This window comes from Agelaius tricolor, unplaced genomic scaffold, assembly GCF_023055355.1.
Source record: "Agelaius tricolor isolate 1412-34295 unplaced genomic scaffold, bAgeTri1.0.p SCAF_1, whole genome shotgun sequence".
Classification (NCBI taxonomy): Eukaryota; Metazoa; Chordata; class Aves; order Passeriformes; family Icteridae; genus Agelaius; species Agelaius tricolor.
In genome coordinates this window covers 113,234,943-113,261,292 of record NW_027269261.1, presented here as the reverse complement: position 1 = coordinate 113,261,292, position 26,350 = coordinate 113,234,943, and the positions used below count along the sequence as shown (strand labels likewise).

The 26,350-nt window shown below is 44.2% G+C and overlaps 1 protein-coding gene across 7 annotated transcripts in view; it reads left to right on the top strand.

The window, feature by feature from the left end:
• HMBOX1 (homeobox containing 1) overlaps positions 1-26,350 on the top strand; it is a 124,123-nt gene that overhangs the window by 75,847 nt on the left and 21,926 nt on the right. For all 7 annotated transcript variants that reach the window (XM_071447974.1, XM_071447941.1, XM_071447966.1 and 4 more), the window contains 2 exons: positions 5,426-5,579; positions 25,763-25,845. In XM_071447974.1, the coding sequence (XP_071304075.1) occupies positions 5,426-5,579; positions 25,763-25,845 (237 nt within the window). The remainder of the gene's footprint in view (positions 1-5,425; positions 5,580-25,762; positions 25,846-26,350) is intronic.

The window sequence follows — 26,350 nt, the reverse complement described above, 5'->3', positions numbered from 1 at the left end:
TTGTGTGATCTGGGGTCAGCCTGGCTAAAAATACAGTGAGGCATCTGTTCTTATCAGGATAATGTACAGCAGGTACTTGCTGTACAAATGAAAACTTGCCAGGAAATGGTTTCTTGGAGCTGGGAGACACCTGAGGCTTTTCTGTGACTGCTCCATGGCAGGACCTTCCTGAGCCCTGGGATGGGGGGCAGTGAGTGCATGGGATGGGGAGCAGTGAGTGCATGGGATGGATGGGGAGCAGTGAGTGCATGGGATGGGGAGCAGTGAGTGCATGGGATGGATGGGGAGCAGTGAGTGCATGGGATGGGGGGCAGTGAGTGCATGGGATGGATGGGGAGCAGTGAGTGCATGGGATGGGGGGCAGTGAGTGCATGGGATGGAGAGCAGTGAGTGCATGGGATGGATGGGGAGCAGTGAGTGCATGGGATGGATGGGGAGCAGTGAGTGCATGGGATGGGGGGCAGTGAGTGCATGGGATGGAGAGCAGTGAGTGCATGGGATGAGGAGCAGTGAGTGCATGGGATGGGGGGCAGTGAGTGCATGGGATGGAGAGCAGTGAGTGCATGGGATGAGGAGCAGTGAGTGCATGGGATGGGGGGCAGTGAGTGCATGGGATGGATGGGGAGCAGTGAGTGCATGGGATGGATGGGGAGCAGTGAGTGCATGGGATGGGGGGCAGTGAGTGCATGGGATGGATGGGGAGCAGTGAGTGCATGGGATGGGGGGCAGTGAGTGCATGGGATGGAGAGCAGTGAGTGCATGGGATGAGGAGCAGTGAGTGCATGGGATGGGGGGCAGTGAGTGCATGGGATGGAGAGCAGTGAGTGCATGGGATGGGGAGCAGTGAGTGCATGGGATGGATGGGGAGCAGTGAGTGCAGGGGATGGATGGCAGTGAGTGCATGGGATGGATGGGGAGCAGTGAGTGCATGGGATGGATGGGGAGCAGTGAGTGCATGGGATGGGGAGCAGTGAGTGCATGGGATGGAGAGCAGTGAGTGCATGGGATGGGGGGCAGTGAGTGCATGGGATGGATGGGGAGCAGTGAGTGCATGGGATGGATGGAGAGCAGTGAGTGCATGGGATGGATGGGGAGCAGTGAGTGCATGGGATGGGGAGCAGTGAGTGCCTGGGATGGATGGAGAGCAGTGAGTGCATGGGATGAGGAGCAGTGAGTGCATGGGATGGATGGAGAGCAGTGAGTGCATGGGATGGATGGGGAGCAGTGAGTGCCTGGGATGGATGGAGAGCAGTGAGTGCATGGGATGAGGAGCAGTGAGTGCATGGGATGGATGGGGAGCAGTGAGTGCATGGGATGGATGGGGAGCAGTGAGTGCATGGGATGGGGAGCAGTGAGTGCATGGGATGGATGGGGAGCAGTGAGTGCATGGGATGGATGGCAGTGAGTGCATGGGATGGATGGGGAGCAGTGAGTGCATGGGATGGGGGGCAGTGAGTGCATGGGATGGATGGGGAGCAGTGAGTGCATGGGATGGATGGCAGTGAGTGCATGGGATGGATGGGGAGCAGTGAGTGCAGGGGATGGATGGCAGTGAGTGCATGGGATGGATGGGGAGCAGTGAGTGCATGGGATGGATGGGGAGCAGTGAGTGCATGGGATGGGGGGCAGTGAGTGCATGGGATGGATGGGGGGCAGTGAGTGCATGGGATGGATGGGGAGCAGTGAGTGCATGGGATGGGGAGCAGTGAGTGCATGGGATGGGGAGCAGTGAGTGCATGGGATGGAGAGCAGTGAGTGCATGGGATGGATGGGGAGCAGTGAGTGCATGGGATGGATGGGGAGCAGTGAGTGCATGGAATGGAGAGCAGTGAGTGCATGGGATGGATGGCAGTGAGTGCATGGGATGGATGGGGAGCAGTGAGTGCATGGGATGGATGGAGTGCAGTGAGTGCATGGGATGGATGGGGGGCAGTGAGTGCATGGGATGGATGGGGAGCAGTGAGTGCATGGGATGGATGGGGAGCAGTGAGTGCAGGGGATGGATGGGGAGCAGTGAGTGCAGGGGATGCTCTTAGAGCAGCTCCCTTCACTTGAGGAAGAGGTCTGGGATATTCAGGCCTTGGCCAGGAGGAATTTGGAGCATGGAGAGAGCTGCATTCAAGTTGGAGAGCACTTCCCCTGCCTCCTCTCCTCCAAAATCTCCAGCAGCATCTTCAGTCACACAAAAAATTCACAGAGAAAAGGCAGTGCTGTAGGAAAAGGTGCTGAGCACTGGCAGGGAGTGAGAGCTGTCTCCTTTCATTTCTGTGTGTGAAAGGAGCTCTTCCCAGGCGCTTCACCTCTGCACCCCTCAGAGGTGTCTTGCTGTTTGATGCATACACTGAAAACCTTGTAGTGCGTCTTCTCCACTCTGTCTGCTCAGGAGAGAAGTTTCACTTCTCCTTAAAAGCTGTTTGAGGGGTTTAAAAAAAGAACCTGAACTGGTGACTAGGGTGTAACTTGCTAAGTTATAAAGAAGTGAAGCTGGGTGGTGAGAGTGTTGTGATGGAATGTTGGAACAGCAGAATAAACGGGAGCTCGTTGAAGAGAGGGGGATGAGGAAAAGCTCCATAGGTTCCTTATCAAATGTGCATGTCATAAATGATGAATTTGGGTTTGAAGTAATCTCATTCCACTCCCCTGCCATGGGAAAGAATACCTTCCACTATCCCAGGTTGCTCCAAGTGTCCAGCCTGGCCTTGGACACTTCCAGGGATCCAGGGGCAGCCACAGCTTCTCTGGGCACCCTGTGCCAGGGCCTCCCCACTCTCACAGCCAAGAATTCCTTCCCAATATCCCATCCATCCCTGCCCTCTGGCAGTGTGCAGCCATTCCCTGTGTCCTGTCCCTCCACCCCTTGTCCCAAATCCCTCTCCAGCTCTCCTGGAGCCCCTTTAGGCTCTGCAAGGGGCTCAGGCCATCCCACGTTCCCTTTTTTCCACATGTTCATCCAAGCCCATTTTGGGCCTCTTTATGCATTCAGGTCCTCCTCTCTTGCTGTGTGGGGGTACTTGCTTGTAATTCTCAGCATATTCCTCTCTTATCTGCTGCTGATATTGATGTTACCCCATAGAAAAGAGAAATGGCTAAATTGATCTAGGAAGGCTACTAAAACAAAAAAAAGTGTATTATATTCAGTATGTGAACATACCTGTAGCAGCAGCAGAAAATTTATGCTTTCGATGCAGATCTTTTTTCTACCTTTGTCTGAAAAATCTCAGGCAAATTTAATAGAAGGATTCTGCACCTCTTGGCTTGATGTGAGGGATCACTGATATTCCTGTACTCTCCCTTTGAAATCAAATCTTCAGGTGGGGAAAGTATATTGCTAACACAATGCAGGAAAACCTAATTTCTATTCCTGTTCTCCCCTGCCTCTTTGTAAAATTGTAATTTTTAAATTTTTTTTTAAAGTATTTGAAGTGTATTCAAAGCCTGGCAACTTGATAGCCACCCAGCCCCCTAAACTGTGCAAGTAGCAGAAAGACTAGATAAGGAGCTCTCCTTGAAATGGCCTCCCAGTAAGTTGGCACTATAGGAAATATTTCATGTTTCAATGGAACCAAGTAATCTGTGTAGGCTGGTTAGCTGGGAATTAGGGAGAGGCACCGTGCCTTGTGTGTGCAAGGCAGAGATTGTGGGCTTCACTTCCTACTGACTCCTCCTGGGGAGCATTTGGAAATTATTTTGGGCTCCAGTACCTAACACAGATGCAAGCCCCTGGCAGGAAGGGAAAGACTCTGTGTGCATTTCTTGAAAGGAACACGGCCAAGTGCCTAAACAGCTCATTTCTTGCTTTTTAGCTGTAGGAATTTGTTTATTGGTTAAACTCTTGGGTTCCCTTGACCCTTTCACTCCTCTGTGTATTAGAGGAGCAGTGTGGTTGCACTAACACTGTGTGGTTTGATGATTAAATCCCAACCATTCTGAGTGAGCCTGAGCACCCAGAGGGGTTTCACAGCCCTGCTCTTGAGTGTGCCCAGCCCTGTGAGCAGGGCTGCTGCTTCTCCTGGGTCTGACCAGGCTGGCTCAGTGCAGAAATTCCACTGGAGCTCAGGATGCTTATGGGATATAAGTGGTGATTTATCTTTTCATACAACTTTTTTTTTTTTTTTTTTTTTTTTTTTTTTTTTTTTGTATTTTTTGCACCCTAGAACAGCTCTCTCTTCCCTGCAGGGGAAGTCACTGAGCACAAAGCTGTCCTTCAGAACCTACCCTGGTTTCTGTCCTCGTGTCCTATCCCAGGTTCCCATCCTCACCAGGGGATGTAGGACAGATCGATCTCCCAGTGTTGTCTTGATTTATCTTGATTTATTAGCTGAGAGGCTGTTGTGGAAAGGATCAGGGGTAAGTTTCAAAGGGGCCTTTCCTGAAGGCATCTTGCCAAATCCTGTCTCATGCCTGATGCTTTCCAGCTCAGACTCAGGGAAAGAAGAAATACATCCATAGAAGGGGAGCAGGAGAGGAAGGTTGTGATGTTAATTTGCCTTCAGTGACTTTTTCAGGCACCCTGGCACTCGTGAGCCCATGTTTGCCCAGGCCACAGGGTGTGTTTCTGTTGGTGGAGCTGCTTCAGGTATTTCCTCAGCTCTTCAGACACACTGAAATACCTTTGGTATAAAGCAAATTTCCATTTTGCTTCTTGAAGCTGCTGTATAATTAAATAGAAACTGCTATTTCCTACTTTGTGACAGTTCAGGTGGCAGCACAACCTACCTGAATCCCACTGGGGCACAGCTCACCCTGTCTGTGTGATCCTTTCCCTCTTGATGAAGACAAGACAGATTTTCCTAAGTGGCCATCAGCTCCTTGGATTTCCTTCTACCTTGGAAATAGGAATTCTAGCTGCCCTTGTGTATCTTTAGGGTGTCTTTGATAATACTTTATATTTTTCCCATTTGAATGGTTTCATCACCTGTCTTGTCTTTTTTTTTTTTTTTTTTTTTTTTTTCACGAGCAGGAGTGAGAGGATGGGCCTGACTTTTAACCCTCTGGGAAACACAGTGTTTATTGTCCTTAGGGGCTACACTAAGCATGAGACCTGCTCCCATCCCAATAGAAGGAAGCTGCTGTTTCCTACTTTGTGACAGCTCAAGTGGCAGCACAACCTGAATGGATCCCAGCTGGGGCACAGCTCACCCTGTCTGTGTGATCCTTTCCCTCTTGATGAAGTCAAGACAGATTTTCCTAAGTGCGCATCAGCTCCTTGGATTTCCATGGTCGTGCCCTCTGCCTTGGAGGTTGGGAAATAGGAATTCTAGCTGCCTTTGTGTATCTTTAGGGTGTCTTTGATAATACTTTATGGTTTTTTCCCATTTGAATGGTTTCATCACCTGTCTTGTGTTGTTTTTTTTTTCACGAGCAGGAGTGAGAGGATGGGCCTGACTTTTAACCCTCTGGGAAACACAGTGTTTATTGTCCTTAGGGGCTACACTAAGCATGAGACCCGCTCCCATCCCAATAGAAGAGCCAGAATGGAGACAGACGCCTCCCCCAGTCACAGCTACCTCTGGGACCTTCAGACTACGGCGAGGCAGTCGGTTCACGTGGAGAAAGGAGTGCCTGGCTGTTATGGAGAGGTATGTGCTGGCTCTCTGAGGGGGGTTTGGAGATGGGAGTTCTAAAGCCAAGTTCTAAAGGACTTTTCCCTGCTCTGGTGAGCACCAGTGTTTTTTTCATTAAGCTGTTGTAGCCTCGTGCAAGCCTGTAAGAATTGGATTTGTGATGATGGAGTGGGAGGGGCTGTTTTGCCTCTTGGGTTGTTTAAAAAATTGTAACACTGCTCTGGACAGGAGCTCTTTATTTTTGTACATCGTGTCCATAGCTCAGTCTGAGCTTGTTGGTGTTCAGCTCTTTGCTTTTGTAGAAACTTTTCCACTAATCCTGATCCAGGCTCTCTTGGGAGGGTCTTGCAAGCTCTTTCCATTCTGCATTTCTCCTTCCCACTTTACTGACTTGTCCCCATGACGCCTCGTGGTGGTTTAAAGTGAATACCATCATTTCAGCAGCACTGTAATTGTTTGGGATGCAGAACTTTGCCTCACAAGCAGTAGATTCCTGGTCCAAAAAGGCTCTTAGAACCCTCTTACATGAGCTGGGAGCAGCACAGAGCAAAGTGGATCTTTCAAATCCCTATGCAGAGTGGCAGGTGATCATTAGAGCTCCCAGCTCTCCTCTCTGAGCCCGGGCATGCTTTGCCTTTCCCTCTCCTTACAGGAATGTCTCTTTTGTGGATAATGCTGTACAGTAGAAAAAGGCTGGGGAATTTGGGTGTAGTTTGGGGATAAATGTTTATTTCTGTCCAGGGCTAAAAGGCTGGGAGGAGGTTTTTCCCCTCTGAGAGCGTGAGGAGCCTCCTTTCCATGGAAGGACTGGATGACTGTGTGTCATACTCCCAGGTTTGCATTCCCAGTGAGATCTCAGTCTGCAGATTTGTAGGATGTGTTTTTACCATTTCTTTAACGCTTTCTTTTCCTCTTGCTTGCTTGGGGGTCTTGGGAACTGATTAGGAGCAGGAGAGCATCATTTGCCTGAGCTGAGGCTGAAATCCTGAACTCCCTCAGGAACACAGGCTGGACACACTGCTGTGTCTTTGCAGGACTGGAACCAGTAACTTAAATGTTTGTTTGCCTGTTCTGCCCTGGCACTGATATTTTATCTGACATTGATATTTTTGGCTTTGCCTGGATGTTTCCCCAAAGGAAATAATGTAAATGTTTGAAATCTGTTCTGCTTTGTTAGACCCAACTAATGCAATGCCCTGTGATCTGATAGTGTGTTTTTCTAGTGTCCCCCTCCACAGAGGCAGAACAAGGGGCAGGACAGCATCTTTAGCACTTTGAAATGCTTGTCTGACTGTCCTGATTGTGTGTGCAGAAGGACAGAACCACCACAGCTCTGTGTGCCTTCAGGGCAGCAGCATCTCCTGATCAACTCTGTGTGTGAAATGCTTATTGGGAGTGGAATTAGAGCTCTTTGGGCATGGCTGGTTTTGAGCATGGCTGGTTTTGGGCATGGCTGGTTTTGGGCATGGCTGGTTTTCTCCCTGGTTTCTGTCTGGCCCAAAGTGCAGTAACTGCTGTTATTTGCTGTTTGAACCCTGATTGTGCCTCAAACTCCTTTGCTGGGGAGACTGCTGATAGAGAGCTGAGCAAGCCACCCTTTCCTCATCCACCTCTCTCCTCAAGCCAGTCTCTGCTGGGACACTCTAGAAATTAAAACTCTGGTGTCTTAATGCATCTGTTAGAAATGTGTGAGATTTGGGTTTGGGTATTGAAAGAATCAAGTTGGTCTTGACACTGGAAATCATCCAGTTGTGAATGCAGATACATAATCACTCAATCTAATTTTTCATTGAATTCTTCTCTGTGTCTTGTGCTCTGTAAGGTCTTTGCTGCCAGGGTTTTCTCCTTATTCTGCTGCCGCCACATTGCCTTAATCCTGGCTTTTAATATTAATTTGCCAAGCCCTTGGCTAGGTCACTGTGGGTGCTGGGTTTCACAGCCTTGTGTGGGGTACTGAGAAGCAAAGCTGAGGAGTTTTACTCGAGGCAAGAACACAGTAAAAGTGTTGTGTGGCAATAAAGCTACACCATAAAGCAATGGGGATATGGTTGTTTAACTGTTGTGCTTTAATAGGCCTCGTTGAGCTATGAGGATGAGCTGTTTTATGTGACAAATTTTGAAAGAGTGGGAGAAAAACGCTCTTTTGGAAGCCCTTGGAAAAAAAAAAAATCACTAATTTCACTTACAGGGCACTGGAGTTTTCCAGGCTTCTTGGCCATGATATGACTCATAACAGCAGGATGAAGGTAACCAGACTCCTCTGGCCCAAGCAGATCAGGTTTCTCTGATGCCCCGGGGTCAGGAATAAGCATTTGGCCACTGAAATGGTGTTTGGCATTGCCTGTGGGCAGGTGCCATTTGTCTGGTAATTTGCATTTTCCTCTGCAGGATTAAGTTTTGACTCTTAAGTGGAGGCATCTCAGTTTAATGGACTGTTTTCCCTAATGAAATTCATCTTTCAGTGCACTGAGTTTGTGTGTCCTGCAGCTTCTGGCTTTGATGTTGGTGCACACAAGGATTTGGGCACCTGGTTTGGAGCTGCTGCTCTGGGAACATCAGGAAAGTGCTCGTTCATTTGGGCTGATACCTGTCCAGGAAGGAGAAACAGAGATCCAGGAGACAATTCCATCCCACTAATGCACTCAGAGGAGGACTCTGTGCTTTCTGTCCTCTCTGGCTGCCTCCTGCAATTAGAACTAACTTTGATGGCTTAGTTTAATGCCTGAAGATAAGAGGGAGGAATCCAGACCTGAGAGGAATCTCTGCAAAACTCCTCCTTCCCTCTGAAATGCTTTTGTGATGCTGTAGAAACATTTTTTTTGGCTGAGGATGGGGGTGTTGACCTGCTCCATCACTTAATTGTGCCCCCTGCTTTTGCTTTTGTCTTGGATTCAGTCAGTAAAAATTGTAGTTGCTAAGAGTCCATGTGTCAAACCAGCTGAGAGCACTTCAAGGGAAGAATCTGAAAGCAAAATAGCAAAATTTTGAGGGATTTGTTTCTTAGGAGCAGGCTCTCCAATTGAAAATGCACAGCACCGGTCAGGATTTGATCCATAAACTGAATGAGAAAGGTGAGGGTTGAAGGGACAGTTTCTCTTTTCTAAGAAAGATTTAACTCAACAAAAAAATTCCAGTTCAATTAATTATTATATTGGTGCCAACCTGATAGAATGAAGATTAGAGTTAGGGCCATATCCTGAAATGTCTGATGTACCTGAGGGTCTGAGTACAGGGTATGTGTATTAAATGAACTAATTGGTTTATACTGGACTTCCAGGATGCTGCTTGTGGTTTCTGTAATTCAATTCTCCAGCCTTTACTGCTTTTTTGGAATCCTCCCAGGGTAGTTTATTAATCCCTGCTCTGAGATTTTTTGGACAATAGATTCAGGTCTCTTTATCCCTTTACTTTTTTATTTTTCTGTAGATATCTCCCTGAATATTTATGTTCTGAAGGTTAAGAGGAGCAGTGGTTCCAGAAAGTAAAGTTCTATATTTAACTGCAGACTAGGTGTGGTTCAGACAACTGCAGTGCTACTGATGCCAACCTTGACCTGTTCTCTTCTGGAGCCTCCTGCTCCTGGAATATGCTGAGTTTTGAGTGTGTCGAGGTTGTTGTGTGGCTTTGCCCTCCTTTGGGAGAAGAGCTAAGACTGCAGGAGTCCTTTCTGTGCAAACCTGAGGTTAAACTTGAAAGCCTCTTTCTGGTTCACTTTCGTGTTCTTTTTTTGTTACGTCTTGTCCCACAGATAATGTTGTGTTGTTTTGTTTTTTTTTTTTTTTTTCTTTTCTCTGCTTTGCTTCTTCTCTTCAACCCCTCTCATTAGAAGTATGAAATTGAAAATTTCCCTTAGGGCTTTCTCTTTTTTTTTTTTAATGAAGCTGTGTTGTCTTGTCAGTCTTTTTTTTTTATTATTATTTTTTTCCTCTCAGTGATTTATGCTTCTCTTCTAATCATATGTTGGAGTTGAGGTTTCTCTTCTTTTTCAGGCAAAAAAATAACTAAGATTGGCAGCAGAATCAGTGATTTTATACCCATTTTAAGGCACTTTTCATGAGGGCTGTTAAAGACTGGGGGGGGGGAGTTGAGTGTTGTTTATAAGTATATGCTTTATGCAAAGATTAAATTAAAATAACTGTAAATTCTGCCCTAAACAAAAATGAATAATTCATCAGTTGAACATATTTCAGTTTGTCTAGGGAGCAGGGGCTTTGCTTTCTGGTTGAGGGTTATTTGGTTTGATTTTATGGCTCTGGATTTGTATTTTAACACTTGTCTGTGCTTCTGAAGCTTCATTTGTAAAGGTGTATTTAGATTAAAAAAGACTGAGATGCTATAGATCCCCATCATCCCCATTTCCTAGGTAGCAAAACAGAGTCAGGTGTTTCACTTGGCTTTATTCAGAAGAGAAATGGGTGTAGATTTCCCAAGATAGGGGGGTACAGTTTCGTGCTGCAGCTGAGCTGAATTAACATTTTGTCACCAGCTCATCCTTAGGTGTTACCCTGCCTCACCACCCTTCTCAATTCCTCCTCCTCAGTTTCCCCGCTCCTGCCACCCTGGGCTGTGCCAGAGATGTTTCTTGTCTGATGGAAATAGCAGCCAATTCAGCCTGCTTCAGGAAAAATAAATCCTTTTTATTTCCCCTTGCGTTTTCCTGAATTGTTTTGGCTTGCTGTGCCAGGGCCGTGCTGGGGCAAAGGACAGGAATGCACAGCTGGGACCACCAGGAAGGGCAAGTTTAACAAAAAGATGGTGATTCCCTCAGTTTGGAGTTGTTGGGTCTGCTTGGTTTTGTTCTGATTTTGTTTGGTTTGTGTTGGGTGAGTTCCTGGTTTCTTTACAGGCATGGTTGTACTGGCATTGTGGAAGAGGGGTCCTTTGATTTTTCCAAGGTATAGGAAAGCATTAGGTCCATGAGGGTCAGAGGGATGGAGCACCTTTCCCCTGAGAGAATTAGGAGTTTCCAGCCTGGAGAAGAATCTAGGCAAAGCTTGGAGCACCTAAAGGGGCTCCAGGAGAGCTGGAGAGGGATTTGGGACAAGGATGGAGGGACAGGACACAGGGAATGACTTCCCACTGCCAGAGGGCAGGGATGGATGGGATATTGGGAGGGAATTGTTCCCTGTGAGGGTGGGGAGGCCCTGGCACAGGGTGCCCAGGGAAGCTGGGAAGTGTCCAAGGCCAGGGTGGACAGAGCTTGGAGCAACCTGGGATAGTGGAAGGTGTCAGAATTGTAACAAGATGAAATTTAAGGTCCCTTTCCAAGTCAAACCATTCTGTAATTCCATGATTGCTGTGGCATCACTGCCCATCTCTGTCTGATTTAACCATTTGTGGCTTTGTTTCCCTTCCAAAGCTGAGGAAGGTCATCTCCATGCCGAGACCAGTCACTGCTGCATTCCCATCACGGTGCTGGGAGATTCAGCCTTGTTTCCCTCCTGGAAGAGGCAGATCCCACCCTGGTCCTGAGGCAGTGCCCTGGGCATGGTCCTGGCCCCAAGTGAGATGAGGCCTGACGTGCCTTATTAGAAATCCTTCCGACTGTGAAAGCGCTTTTACTGCAGCTCTCCTGAGCGCCGGGGCTTCCACGGCTTCCCTGGGGACCAAGAGAGCTCTATTAGCTCCTGAAATTCAGTTAGGAAATTTTCTTAGTTAATTTCATCCCATTACTCTTAGTTATGTCTTCCAGCAGAACCTTAATACCGGCCCCATAGGGGATCTAAGTTTCCTGTGCAAGGCTTTGGAGGAGATTTAAGTTTGGGATTCATTGCGTTTCTCCCTTTCCAAGCTGACAGCAGAGCAGGAAGTAATGTCCTTTGGCCCCTTCCATTAGGCTGCTACATTGTTAGAAACAGAACAGCAGCTTCTCATCAATATAACCATGGCCACGGGTTGGCTCGGGAATGCTGCTCGTCTTTCCTGGGTTTGCTGGGAGGTCAGCAGGGCTGGGAATTATCTCTGCTGTCCCTGTGACCCTCAGGTGTCCTTGAACCTTTTGGTGACTGGTTGTTCTCAGCTGTAAAATATCCACTACCAGCTTAAGAGATGAGTCAAGCCAAGGGAAAAGTGCCAAAAGCCTCTAATTCTTGGGTTACCGAGGAATATTGGCATTAGGAAAAACTTCCTGACTTCAGGAATGGCACAGCACTAAGCAGGTTATCTACAGCAGCTACAGAACATTTCTCAGGAGCAAATCAGCTGAAATCTGTCAGGATGGCTCTGAGATACTTGATCTTAATGCAGAGAGAAACATCAGGTGATTTCTTTATATTTTTTCCAGCTCTTTCAATCCTGTCATAAGGTGTTCATTAGTCAGCAACTTCCAGGGGGAGATTCAACTTCATTAAATCCTTTGAGATGCAGGGAATGGGTTTTTTTTTAGGATCTTTGCTGTTTGTGCTCCTGAAATGCTTCGAGATCTGAGCGAAGGCACTTTGCAAAGGCACCCAGCAAAGTTCACTTTACCACTCACACTAAGGCAAGATCATGTGGCTGTGGGAAGGTTCAAGTGGTTTGGCTCAGGGTCATTGCTCTGTGTCTTCATAAAATGCAAGAGCAGCCATTTTCTGCTTGGCACACAGGATCTGCCTTATTTTGCATTAGATCAAGCTCTGTTCCCTCTCAGACATGCATAATATACAAGCTTCCTATTCTAATCAGATGTAAGCAAATCCCAGTTGTTTGGCAGATTGCAGGCAGTAAAATAGAATGTAAGGATATCTGCCCAAAGCCTCACCAGACTCTGCTTTCTTCAAGGATCCAGCACCTAATGAGTTATTTTGCTTTCTAGAGAGCTCAGGTGCTTTTTGTATCCTTGTGTTGTCTCTCTCTCTTTTTTTTAAAATAATAAAAGATGATCTGTGGGAGGGGCAGCTCCTTGCAGCAGACCTCAGATAAAATTCTTGTGTCTGCCAAGGTCAGAATAACTGAAATCAACATTTAGAAAATGCAACTTTGTCAGTCTGGTCTGTAACAGCTCTGGCTGGTGCAGCAAACCCACATTTTAGAAATGGGAATTCTCTTCTAGTCCAGATACTCTGCTGCATTTCTCTAGCACCAGTTGAGATCCTCAGTGTTCTGTCCCCCTGCTCCTGAAGGTGACAAGCAGGATCTCATCCCCAGGTGATGATGGTTGTGATGTTTATCATTTTTTCTACCTCTGCTCTTCATCCTGTGCCTGGCTCACAGCTGGCCAGCAGCCATGTGGCTGTGGACAAAAGCTCTTATCTCCTATCCTGTATTTTTAATCCTGTTATTGCAGCTCTGGGCGTTCTTATTATTCACATAAATATGTAATTCCTTCTAAATCCTGCTAAGGTCTTCAGGGTACTTCTGGAGAACTAATTATACCTAGTTTCATTTTAAATGCTAAAATGTGTTTAAAAAGTCAAAGGTCCCTTTGGCATGAGTATCATGAGAAAGAATAAGGCAGAACTTTGCATTTATCCAGGATCATTCTCTGTATGTGCTGCTATCAATGTGCTGCTCATTTATCTCCTCTCTGAACTTAACAGTCACTCTCTTATCTCTTCCCAGTCACCAAGGCTTCCCTTGCCTCTAATAATATTAATTGTCACTCTTCTCTGGACCTTTTCTATTCTTACATTCAATTTCCAGTGACCTGGGGCAGGTGAGTGGGGACCCAAGCAGAGCTGATTTCCATATTTCCAGGGTAAATATTCCAGCTGAATCCAAGTCCTCTTGTTCTCTGACCTCCAGCCTAACATCTGGTTTTTTTTTTTTGCTGATCACTTTTGTGTATTGATTGAGAGTGTCTCATCTTGGAATAGTCTTTCCTGAAGAGCTACTACTGATTTAGACCTGGTCATGTACGTGAGGAGTTGGAATTTGCTCTTTTCCACATGCAGTGCTTTGCTTAATGCCAAGATAACAAATGAAGTTCAGTCGTGGGAGTGTTAATTGCTGTGAATTTCAAAAATACCAGCTTTATTTGTATCCAGTATAAATAATTCTCCTTGCAGAACTCTATTCACTGTAACTGTTCATGCCAGTTGTTCTAGGGCACAGCTTGAGTGAGTCAAGGGCTTGTGCTGGGTTCATGCACAGAACCTCTTGCTCTTTGCAATCATGTTGAGACCTCTAGATGCTGCCTGCTGTAAGGACAGTGTAAAAACAGAGGTTTAGTGCTGTGATTTCTGTCTCTTCGAGCTTTCTTGATTTGCCTCAGTCCTTCATGGTGTTGTTTTTCCTGTAATTATCCTGTTTAAAGGACACAGAAGGAATTACGAACAAAAAGCTTGTATTAATCAGCTAAATTGTTCTTTTCTCAGGTATTCTAACGTGGATTCAGGAGGCAGGGAAAGCCATGACAATCTTGTCACACAAACTGTGTGAAGTGGCCCCTGGCAAGTTCAGGCTGCATTTTATGTGGTTGTTCATAATGTTTGGGCTGTCCAGAACAGCTCCAAGCTGTGGGAAGTTTCCCCTCCCAGCAGGATTCAACCAACCCTTGTGTAATGTTAACCCTGGAACAAACCCCCTGAAGTGAATTGTCAGGACCCAGGACATTCCTCTGACTACCCTGAGTGATTTGAAACCCCAGCAAAGAACTCAAGGACCTTAGCACAAAGTCAGAAACACCTATGCCTTCGATTTTAGTCCATAGGAAAAAATTACCAGCTTTGTGTGAAAATTTACAAGCCACAAAAATTTGAGTAAAATGATAGCTCATTTGTCACAAAGTGAAAAAGTAAAATTTTAAAGTTTTAGAATGGAAGTTCAAAAAACAAAATAAAAGAATCTGAGCATGTCCTGTCCTTCTTCTCCTTCTTCTTGTTCTCCATCTTCTACTAAGATAGTGACACTTTTTAATTAGTTGAAAATAAAGACAAACTGTCTAATATAAGTAATAAGTATTGGAAAATTATTATAAATAAAGTACACATAATTCATAGTATAAAAAGTTAACACCACCCCAAGGGCAGTGGCTGTGCCACAACCCAACCTGCTAAAATAATCTCAACAAGTTAAAGAAAGATTGTAATAAATAAAAGAAAAATAAACAACCCTGAAAAGCAAAACCAACAAATCTTGACTTCTTCAGTCGCAAAGCTGAAAAAAAAACCAACTTTCTGATACCTCGGGGATCATCTCAACCACCACAAAAACCCAAAAGTGAGTGACAGAATTCACTTCCTGAGTGGTCTGGGAAGTGTTCAGAAGGAATTCAGGATCAGGCTGGCACCTTGTCACTCTGCTTTGCTGCAGCCAGGGCTTTGCTGCTCCTGTCAAAAAGGAGGATCCAGGAGCACCACCCAGCCCAGACTGGGTTTATAATTTTAATTTAATTTAAGTTTAATCCCAGACAATAGGATTTTCCCATTCCTGCTTTCCAGAGCTGTGCAGAGCCTTCCTGCTGACTCTCACTGCAGCTCAGCTCTGAGCAGAGTCCAGCCCTACCTCAGCCAGAGGAAATTCTCTGCCATGGAGTAACAGATGGGAGGTCTTTACACAAGTAATAAAGAGAGTCATTACCAGCATAGTGAGCGAGGAAAATTCCAAAGTCAGACTCTTAAGTTGTTGCATCATATATTTATGGGCTCTTGGTCAGACTGTGGAGCACTTTAAAAGTGTTTAAATGGAGCACCTGAAAAAATGTTCTATCAGAGAACCATATGGGCTTTAGCCACAAAAAGTCATTACCACATCCTAGATTATTTTTTATTCTTTTGGGGTTGTTTTTTTTGTGTTTGTTTTTTGTTTTTTGGGTTTTTTTGTGGTTTTTTTGGGGGTTTTTTTTGTGATCCAGGATAACCCAGCTTTCATATTTGTTTGATTTTCCTTTGGAACACATGTAAGATTTAATTTGTTTTGAATACTTTGCTGTGTGTGAGTGAGGAACTCTGTCAGCAGCATAGAAGTGCCTTTTATAAAAATGCTTTTCTCTCTGGATAGGGAATAGCAGCATCCCCATCTATGTCAGGCTTGGCCTTTTTGGTGCTTTTGTTGCATTGTATCTTTTGGTCACAGTGACTTCACAAGAACTGATCTTCCCAGCTGATGATCTTTCTGTGCCTGTGAAGTTGTTGTTCCCAAAGTGGGTGACCTTGGCTGCTGCACTGTTAAATTTCTGTTTAGTTCTTGCCCTTAGGATTCTCTATTACTTTTTATGGTGCTTCAATTCAGTGTATTGATGTGGCTTCTGACTTTGGTCTCAGCAGATTCATCACCATGTGCAGACTTTCTGTCAGGATCATTAATTGCTTTTGTTTTTAAGATGCTCCAAAGATGATACTTGAGGAGTATCCCTGATTGTTGTCTTCAATACCATTATTTTTTCAGCCTCTTCTTAGTTAGATGTTTCCTTTCTACCCTATCTCGTAATTATGCTAACCTTTGTATTTCCCAAAATCATGAATAGTTTCCCATTTGTCACTTTATCAAGTCCAAAAATGCTAAAAATAATTCGTTTTTCTGGTCAACAATTCCTCAGTTGGCTTTGGAGCTTTCCTACCAGCACTGTTTAAGTCTTGCCTCCTAAAGGATTGTCCCCAGGAAACTCAGCTGATCTGAGTGAGGGTGACAGTGACATTTAAGAGGAAGCACATGGCAAAAACCATGGCTCAGGGCAAGGAGCACAAATCTTGGAGGAAAGAGCTGTGGATTGATTTAATCTGGTTTCTTGGCTCTGTATCTTTTAACTTTGATGCTCTTCTACCTGTAAATTCTTGTAATAATATTAAAGAGTAAGATGAAGAAAGGCAGTTTCAGAATACTTTGAAAGGAGTTAGTGATTTGGGTATAAAAAGTGCTTTTGAAATATGAAACATGATGGACGTTGGTAAATGAAATAATCTTTTGAGTCTTTAGTGCTTATTATTTACAAGATAATTATTCACTATCCTGTAGGCAAAAAAAAAAAGAAAATAGTAAAAAATTTGGATAATAAATGCAGGCATTTCCTCTCCCTATGGATGGTTAGTGGTCACTGAACAATCTTTAGCAAATAAAGATGCTGCTGCTGCCAGGTTTGAGAAATATTCTTTAAAGATCCCAAAGTTTCCTGATGGCTTAAAATGTCCCTTAAATCTCCTTTTTTGCTGTGTTGTCTTTGATGAACCTCCTGAAGTTGGTCTTGGCACTGTAGTAGTTTAATTCACTGGCATTACTGGGTTCATTCATTATTTCTCATTTTCCTTTGCTTCTGTCCATCTCTTGTATTGTATTTATGTTGGAAGGGAAGAACAGATTGATATTTAAAAATTAAATACATTTTCTGCTACCTGGCTGTAAAACACTTAATGGGATAACAATTTTGGCCCAGATCTTGGAGATACTGTGTGTTAGGAAAAATACATGTATTGAGCCAAAGTCAGATTTCATCTTGATTTTAGGTGCTGGATATTGAGGTGTAGGATAAGTTCAGGTGCTGCAGGAATTGGCCTTGTCTGTGGAGTCCTGTAGGATCCTTTCATTTAGCTGAATTAATTTTTATTTTCTGAAAATGCAGCAGCAACTGGGGGCTCTGCTGAGCTGAACCAAGTCTGGTCCAAAACTGGAAACTGAAAACAAAACCTTGTGGTTTTTTGAGGGAAAATGCTGGTGGTGATGTTGGGAGCTGTCAGTTTATACTGAGATATTAACCCCAAATTTCATGATTGGTATTTTTCCTCTCCTGGAGGCTTGGAACAAAGGGAGGCTCCAAGATTCCCATCCAGAAGAACTAAAACCTTACTGAAGCTAAAGTGAGGAAAACCTGAGGGACCTTGGTGCTCACACTGACATTATTTACACACATCCAGTGTGGTGGTGTTCACAGGGGTCCCAGGACGAGAGAAGAGAATGTTGACTCCATGTTTAGAAGGCTGATTTATTATTTTATGATATATATTATATTAAAACTATACTAAAAGAATAGAAGAAAGGATTTCATCAGAAGGCTGGCAAGCAAGAAGAAGAAGAATGATAACAAAAGCTTGTGTCTGATCAAGAGTCCGAGACAGCTGGACTGTGATTGGCCATTAATTAGAAACAACCACATGAGACCAATCCCAGATGCACCTGTTGCATTCCACAGCAGCAGATAATCAATGTTTACATTTTGTTCTGAGGCCTCTCAGCTTCTCAGGAGAAAAAAATGCTAAGGAAAGGATTTTTCATAAAAGATGTCTATGACACATCCAGGGCTGAGCATCCCACTAGAGCAGAGTTTTGAGGCAGGGATGGGCTGTTATCAGAATACCCAACCAGATGAGCTGAAAACTGAGCTCTGCCTCTGCTGAGTGGAATATTTTGTTCCAGAGAGCAAACAAAGATGTTCTGAGTAATGTAAAAACCAAGTTTTGCTATTTGTTTATGTTGCCGTATAAAGCCTTGGAACGCTCTGTTGTCCCGTGAGTGGTGTGTGTAAAACCCTCAGTGCTGATTAGAGTTTGTCTGGTTGGAATTGTGGGGCAGCAGCAGCAGAGCAGCCCTTCCCAGTGGGTGGGCCAGGGCTGATTCCTGGTTCATCCCTCCTTGGAGATGTTTCACCCATGGGCTTGACCCTGCCTTGGCTTTGCTTGTGAGGACCAGATAGTCCAAAATACAACTGAAATAAATAACTCTTGCCCTGTAGCACGTTAAAAAATGAAGATGAGATGTTTGTTTCACAGTTGTTTGCAGAAAGGTTTTGTTTATCACTCACAAAGTCCAGCGCATTTAATGCACATAAATATCCCTGCAGCATGGAGGTCTCCATTTAAATATTCCAAGTAAATAAAAGGGAACAAGAGATCCTATTATTCATGCTTAGATGCCTTGTTAGGAAGAGCTTTGAAGATGCAGTTTGCTTACACAAACCAACAGGACAATTCTCACTTTATCTTGTCTTGGATGTGTTGGTTACTTGCTGGTTTCAAAAAATGTGCACTTTTATTTTATGAACAATTTAGTGAACTGCATTGGCTTTGAGAGTCTGATGGTGCCAGTAAGTTTAAGTTTAAGGATATTCAAAATCTCAGCTGTCAGTGTCTTCAAAAATGTCCACTTTTATTTTATGAACAATTTAGTGAACTCTCTTGGCTTTGAGAGGCTGGTGGTGCCAGTAAGTTTAAGGATATTCAAAATCTCAGCTGTCGGTGTCTTCAAGGTGCCTTAAGCAAAAAGTATCTGTGTGTTTCAAATCGCTGCAAACTCCAAATCTTGCCATTCAGGAGAGGCCTGTTGTGTAATTTCAGAAATGCTCTTATCACCAAATCCAATTAGAAGGAAGAGTAAATCGCCACCTCGGATGTCTTAACTATTCTTTTTTTTAATTGTTAATTATCTCGACAGTAGGGTGCTAGAGATTAGGAGGCACAGATTATCTTTTGCAAGTACAAGGCTTTCAGAGCTATTATCAATTAATTCTGCTTCTAAACAAATTTTAGGATAATGTGAGTAGCTTGATAGGATTGTGGTCCTCGAGACCACTGTCAAAATTCTGAGAAAATGATGTTGAAAGAATGAAAACCTCGTTGTTCTGTCAGCTTTGAAGGTCATCCAGCTTTACCCACTCCCGTGCAAGGTGTATTTTTGGCATTTTAATCTACGTGGCAGAGGAGATTCCTGCTAAGAAACATCAGTGAAATGCCTCTCTTGGAGTTTAGACAGCGACTTGTAAAGCTGGAATTGAGAGTCAGCTCTGTTGTGTGAGGGTTTTTAATGTGTGCTGACATGGCTCTGGAATTTATGTATTCAGACACGTCCTGAGGTGTGAAATAATTTCAGTTTCTCTCTGTCTGGTGCTCTAAGTGATCTAGGGCTGGTGAGATCTCTCCTCTAGATTTGCACTTGCAATGAAAAGAAATCCAAGAATGAAACATTTCTTAGAGTGAGAGACTTAAAAACTGTGCTGTCCCTGGACAGAGTGTGGCCATACCCTGGGCCTGAAAGCTCAAGTGGGGAATGAGAGAGATTTTTAAAAAATGAGGATTTTTTTGCAGTTTATTTCCAAAGGTGATATAAAATTACAGTAGATTCTGCATTGGATAAATCCCAATTTTTTTATGTTGTGACTGGATATGTGTGCAGGTTGGACAGAAGATCTGGGCTTAATTCTGGGCTTCCAGAATTGCTGGGACACCTCTTGTCAGTGCTGTAGGAGAGGTCAAGCTACAGTCCTGCAGTGGTTTCTCCATTCCTTCAAATCCATGGACCTGTGGAATCCATTGGCTAAATGATGGTGCTGTGGAAAAAGCAGCAGAGAGCTGCAGCCATCATGTTTGTCAGTGGTTTGTCTGGGCCAGGGATTCTTTTCTTAGATTTGTTTTGCTGCTTAGGTCTGGTTGAGCTGATGCCTCAACTGAAGTTCATCCAGAGAGCTGCACTTCCCATCCTTGCCTGGTTATGTTTTGCAGTCCTGGGGGAAGTTCTCAGCTCCATCAGAGTTTATCTGTGGAGGGGATATCTTAATTTTGCTGTCAAAAATAAAAATGACTTTATATCATGGGTTTAGTTGACACCCATGTCATTACTAGGGAATCAGTAAAAATATCAGGAGATAAAACTGGTGGTGTCATCTGCTGACCTCACTGAGAGTGGCATTAGTGATATTCTTGGCCAGTATTTACTGGGAAATAAACCAGTCATTACACTTTCTGATGAGATTATGCTCTGAATGTCACTCCTCTGACAGTCTGTCTCATGCCATGCTGAGATAAGATCTCAGGCACAGATGACAGACTAACTTCAGAAATATTTCCATTGATTTGACAGCCTGAATAATAGTTCTGCTACAAGCCACAAAGGCTGGAACAGTGACCTCTGGCTGCTGGGTGGTACTGGGGTGATAAATGTACTAATGAGAGATAAATAGGTAACTACATTTGAGTGTTTTCTGTACCTTGTCAGTGGAAAGCAGAGGAACTCATGGGAGGGAAACCAGATAGGGAGCTGAAATTACAGGCATCTTATCAGAGCCAAAGGAGCAGCTTTCACCTCATGTATTTTGAGACACCAGAGAATTTGGCAGGGAGCTCCAACCCTGGGGACAGCACAAGCTTCTGTTCATCCACAGGGGTGGGAGCTGGACAGTTCTGCTTTTCCAACCCTCTCTGGGCTGGTGGCCCAGCCTGTGGCTCTGGCTTTGCTTTCAGCATCCCTTGGGAGAGGATCTTTGGGAGCTGCTGTGGAAGGAGCTGGGCCCAGCTGCCTTTTCAGCCGTGTCCTCCCGCCTCCCTTGGCTGCACAACCGCTGCTCTTGGCACGTGGGGGGAGCTGGACCGGGGAGGCAGCTGGGCACAAAACATTCCTGCAAAAAGGGAATGAAGGAGAGGATGGGATCATTCCCTTTGCTCTGTGATTAAATTGTGTTAAGCTGGACTGCAGCCTGAAGATAAATCTCCCATTTCTGGAAGTGTCCAAGGCCAGGTTGGATGGGGCTTGGAGCAGCCTGGGATAGTGGAAGGTGGCCCTGCTCATGGAAGGGGGTGGGAATTATAGAGGGTCTTCAAGGTCCTTCCAGCCCAAACCATTCTGTGACTCTGTGGTCTCAAACAGAGGAGTTGGAGCCCCCACAAGAGTGCCAGGATATTTCACTTGCAGGTGAAGCTCTCACAGGGGTGGAAGTGGGAACCCAGGGATGCAAACACAAAGTGAGGGAGTGAGCTTGCAGCATGTCTGCTGTTCTTCAGTAAATATCCATCTGTGTATTCTTGCCACCCATTAATTTCAAGGTCAGTTGTCCTGCAGTGAGGGTGATCTGTGTCCCCCTACCTGAGTGACCTCACCTGAGGATGATTCAGCTGCAGCAGCACTATGAATTGTTACCTGCAACACATTTGAGCCCCTCCACTCTGAACTCCTGCCATACTTTGAAGTTCTAACCGTTAGGTTCTGCTGTAAACCATGCATTTCCTCAACTTGGGGTCTTTTGATCAGTTTTGGGGGGCTTTATCTCTTTCCTTATCTGGAAAAGCACCAACTCCACCCATCCTTCCGTGGTTGTCATTTCAGACACTTCCCTGGCAGCTGCAAAGCTGATAGGAAGCAACAAAACTTCCACTGTGGATTATCAGGAACACTACTGAGGCATTGCTTAATGCATCTGATATCTCAGCCTCGAGAACAGAAGGGCAAAAAAAAAAGATTGGCAGCTATTGCAGGAATTCAGAAAGGGGCACCTTGGTAAAGAGCTGGGGGGAGACTTCTCCTTCCATTACAGAGCCCTGGGCTGAGATGGATTCCCTCTCCATCATTGTCCTAAGCACATTATCCCTGAAAGAAAGAGGGTTTCTCTGAATCTGCAATTTTTCTAGGCTTCAAGTGTTATTGAAATGAAACGGCTTCAAGGATATCTACATTCTTTACCATCATATGGATTCTCATCTCATGTAAATTATTTGGCCACTTTTCATTTTAATCCTCCACTGTCATTTTCTACAAAAGAGATCATTTGGTTTCTTCATGGAAGGTATTCAGCTGACAGCTGCCCTTTGTCTAGAAAGCAGTGTGCCTTTGCAGGAGTTACTTGTGCCTGTTCCTTTTCTTTTTTTTCCTTCCTTTTAAGTTCATATGGCTTCATATTTTTCATCTGTAGCTTTCAGAAACTTTTCAGACTGTGAACAGGTTTGTGGCTGTGAAGGGAACTTCAGACATCCTGCGTTCTTTCCCTGTGTACCTGGCTGATAAGAAACAGAACTAGAAGGCAGAATAATTAATTTACTGCAAGAAGAACTGTAGTCCAAAAAAATCACAGTGTTTTCACGACTTCTACATGAGCAAACAAAATAGTCAGTGATGAAGTCTTGAATTTTTTTCCATGGCTTTCTTATCTTGGAAACTTAATTATTCTCATCTGCTTCTCAGGAATCATAGAATCATATAACCATAGAGTCATTAGGGGTGAAAAAGACCTTTAAGATCATCAAGTCCAGCCATCAACCAGCATCATGTTCACCACTAAACCAGGTCCTCAAGTGCCACGTGGTGGGAGGTTTAAAATGTTGTGCTTTGCCACAAGACCTTGATGGGATGGGGATGAAATGTGATGTATTGGTAGAGTTTATGCACAGGGGATTTGGAGGGTGAGGAGGAAAATCAGCAGGTAGGGTTGGATATTTAGGGTACCTGGAGCTGTGAGACCTTTTCCTTTCAGGTTATGAACTCTGATAAAGCAGCTTGCACTCCTTCAAACACTAAAAGCACAATGTGGTCATGGAGAGGAACAGAATGGCCTCAAGAATGGCCTTAAGCTGAAGAGGGGTAGATTTAGGTTGGATTTTGGGGAGAAATTCTTCCCTGGGAGGGTGTGAGACCCTGGCACAGGTTGCCCAAAAAGTTGTGGCTGCCCCTGGATCCTTGGACATGTCCAAGATGGGGTTGGAGCAACCTGGGATGGTGTCAGGTGTCCCTGCCCATGGCAGGATGTTGGAAGTGAATTCTCTTTAAGGTCCCTTCCACCCCACACCATCCTGGGATTGAGTTCTGAGGAGGAGATTCAGTTTTGGGGAGCACAAGTTGAGGGCTGGCCAAGTTTATGGAAGTGTGGGGGAAGGAGAAGTCCCATCATTAATGAGGATAAGGAATAGTCCAGCAGGGGGAGGAGAGGCAGGTTCTAAAATTACAGTCAACAGAGTTTTAAACAGAGTTTTAACTGCTCCACTAGTTCCCCTTCCAGGTGGTACCTACTTGACTTTGGGATCCCCACAAAAAGGACCAGGACAGCTATGTGAGAAAAACTCACTGAGATTTTTAATGCTTTTTCATAAATTGAGATTTAGGGTGAGAAGAATTTCACATTTTCTAGTGAGAATCACTTTTCTTGTAGAAATTTTTAGGCATTTTACGTGAAAAGATCAGAAATTCCTGTTTGAATTTAAAGAAAATGTTTCAGACTGATGAGAAATGTCAGGCAAATTAATTATTTATAACTTAGTTGTAAGATGTTTAGAGATAAGAATTACTGCTTTAGCAGTTTCTGAATCACAAAAATGACTGGAATACACAAAACTCCCTCATTTGCTAGAAAAGATGCCTCATTCCTTGTCCAGTTCTGAGAGTTTGCTCCATCACAGGGAAATTTCCTGTTATCCCAAAGAAAAGTAAGCATGGGCTGAAGTTTTGTTGTTGGTAGAAAATATTTTTATTTGTTGGAGGCAGCAAAAGCCTGGCTGTGGCTTGGGAAAGGGACATTGTTGAGTGAGGTGACAAGAAAAGGGTCACTGGTGGCTCTGGTGTTGTCTTTGCTGCTTTAATTAGCGTCTCAATTTCTTGAATTAACAAGAATGGGCACTTCAAGGTCACCCTGATTGATAATTTTATGTATTTTGTAATTCTTCCATGAGTGTTGTTTTTTTTGTACATGTGGTGCTGTTTAGGACTCCAGGGCAGGCAATATGTTCATGTAAATAACAGAGCAGCAGTTTTCAGCTGTGATCTCTTGATGCTCCTTTATCTCAGGGTGCTTAGAAGAGGAAATGATTCTTGGCTCTGGGCAGAGGGCAGTGCTCTGTAGGTGGGAGAGCTGAAATATTGCCATGGGTCTGCTGAACTGGGATCTTGAGCTTCTGCTTCCATCACTAACTACTGGAAAAAGCATTTTCTGCTCTGTCTTCCAAGCTCTCCATTCCCCAAAAATGCACCTTTGTCCAGAACCCTGCAGCCCCTTTGAACAGAAATGTGCAGGTTGAGATGGACACACACATCACTTCAAAGGCTGGAATCACACAAAGGGGATAGACATGGAAGAGGGGAGAATACACTTTAAAAATTACCATGTCCAGAGGGCCTGATGTGCATTCTAAATTCTCATAAAGCTGAACAAAGCCACCAGTCCTGTGTCAGGGAACTCCTCCTTTGATTCTTCAGTCACCTTAATTCCAGCAATTAGTTTGCTCTAATTTGACAAACTCCCAGCTTTTCCAACACTTGAACTGAAGTTTGAGGCAGAGCTGCCCTTCATTTAGAGAAGATTGAGCTATTCCTGTGGTTCTGTTTGCTCTCTCCTAGGAGATCACCTGGAAGTACATGAATGGTGCAACTCCCTGAGCTCATGTGAGATTTCTGTTACTCACTGAGCAGCAGCTTTGAAATAGGACCCCATTTTGGGCATAGCTGTGACTGTAAATGACTCTGTGAGCAAGGGGATGACGTAGTGGCACCTAAAATTCAACCTGAGTGTTCAAAGTTTGGACAGAAACAGTTCCTGTATGGAACAGAATCTGGATTTCCATAGAAAGTAACTGGGGCCATGAATAATGGAAAATAATAATTGCCTCAATATGCCTGGATCTCCTATTACCAAATGATCTACAGTTAAGGAAATAAATATTTTATTTTCAAATCCAGAGCAGCTGTCCAACAGCTGGGCCTGCTGCTGATCAAAGTTGATAAAAGAAATCCTAGGATTATATATTATGGATAATCTACATAAAAAACAGTGGTAGGCCCTGCTTGTGGTGTGATTAGCAGAGTCCATTGAAGAAAACAGGACTTTTTGTTGGTTTTAATGCAGATCTGATAAGCCCTGTGGAATGTAAATCAGTTCATTAAAATTTGCAGAACAGTTCATTGAGGTAAAAGAGGAAACAGTTTTAACTTCTATAGGATGTTTACTGCATATAAAGTACAATAAAATCACAATTATTCCAGAAAAAAATACTGTTAGAAACGTGCTGTACTCAATGTGTTGTTCTGAGGAAGATTGAAGAATTTTGAATTGTGGTTTTAAAAAAACAGTCTGACTCCAGAAATCATCCTGTGTAATTTCATGGCATCTCCACACCACATCTGTCTCTGCAGTATTTGTGGGGTTTTGCTTAACACAGATGTTAAAAGTATGTATGGATGTGTATATATTAACAAATATATCAAAATAAATGTTAAACAGCTCCTTCTACCTAAGCTAGGGGTGTGTCAGGGGATAAATAATAAATAAATGATGGTAAAATCAAAGGCCTGTGGTGTCTTGGAGATGATGCTTCACTTGACATTCTTAACTCTGATATCCATGGAATTGCCTACATTTTTGGGTGTCCTAGTACAATATTCTAAATTCTGAGATAATACTCATTTTTCTGAGGGATTTGGGAAGTTTCCTTCATTGCATGTGGATGTAAGTGCAAGCTGATGTTACTTTACCATAAAATTCACTGTGGTACCTTTGGAGGAATGATGCATAAATCAGCAGCTGACACGTTTTAGTGGAGCTGCTTTGGAACCTTCATACTCTGATTTCTTAAGGAAAATTGAGGGGTTCTTTTCTCCTTTTGCAGTTACTTCAATGAGAATCAATATCCCGACGAGGCAAAGAGAGAAGAAATTGCCAACGCCTGTAATGCAGTTATACAAAAACCAGGTGAGGAGCTGCTGGGGGGTCCTTCCAAAACCAAAGAGGATTCAGCACCTTGAGTTCTCAGACTGATGTTTGGAGAATCATTTGGGTTGGAAAAGACCTCCAGGGTCATCAACCTTTGACTGATAAATCAGGTTTTTGGAGGAGGAAGAAGGAGCTCAGCTCTCCTGTTTTTCAGTATTTTACAGCTTCCAGACATGGATCTCAGATTAGAACCTGGGTGTGAATGGAGGACCTTCTCTTGAGGTCAACAAGTTGCATTTTCCCCGTTTTTGGAGAAATTATACTTAGGAGAGGAGCATGAATATTCAGTGTAATGTTAGTGGATGCACCTGCCTTTGCTTAGTTTTGCTAACCAAACATTTACATAGATTTCAGAACTTGTGTTTTGGATATATTTAGATTTCTTACAACCAGAATAAAAATTAATGAGAAGGCAACTAAAGTGTGAGTCATGCACATGGAATCACAAAATTATTTAGGATGGAAAAGCCTCTGGGAATCATTG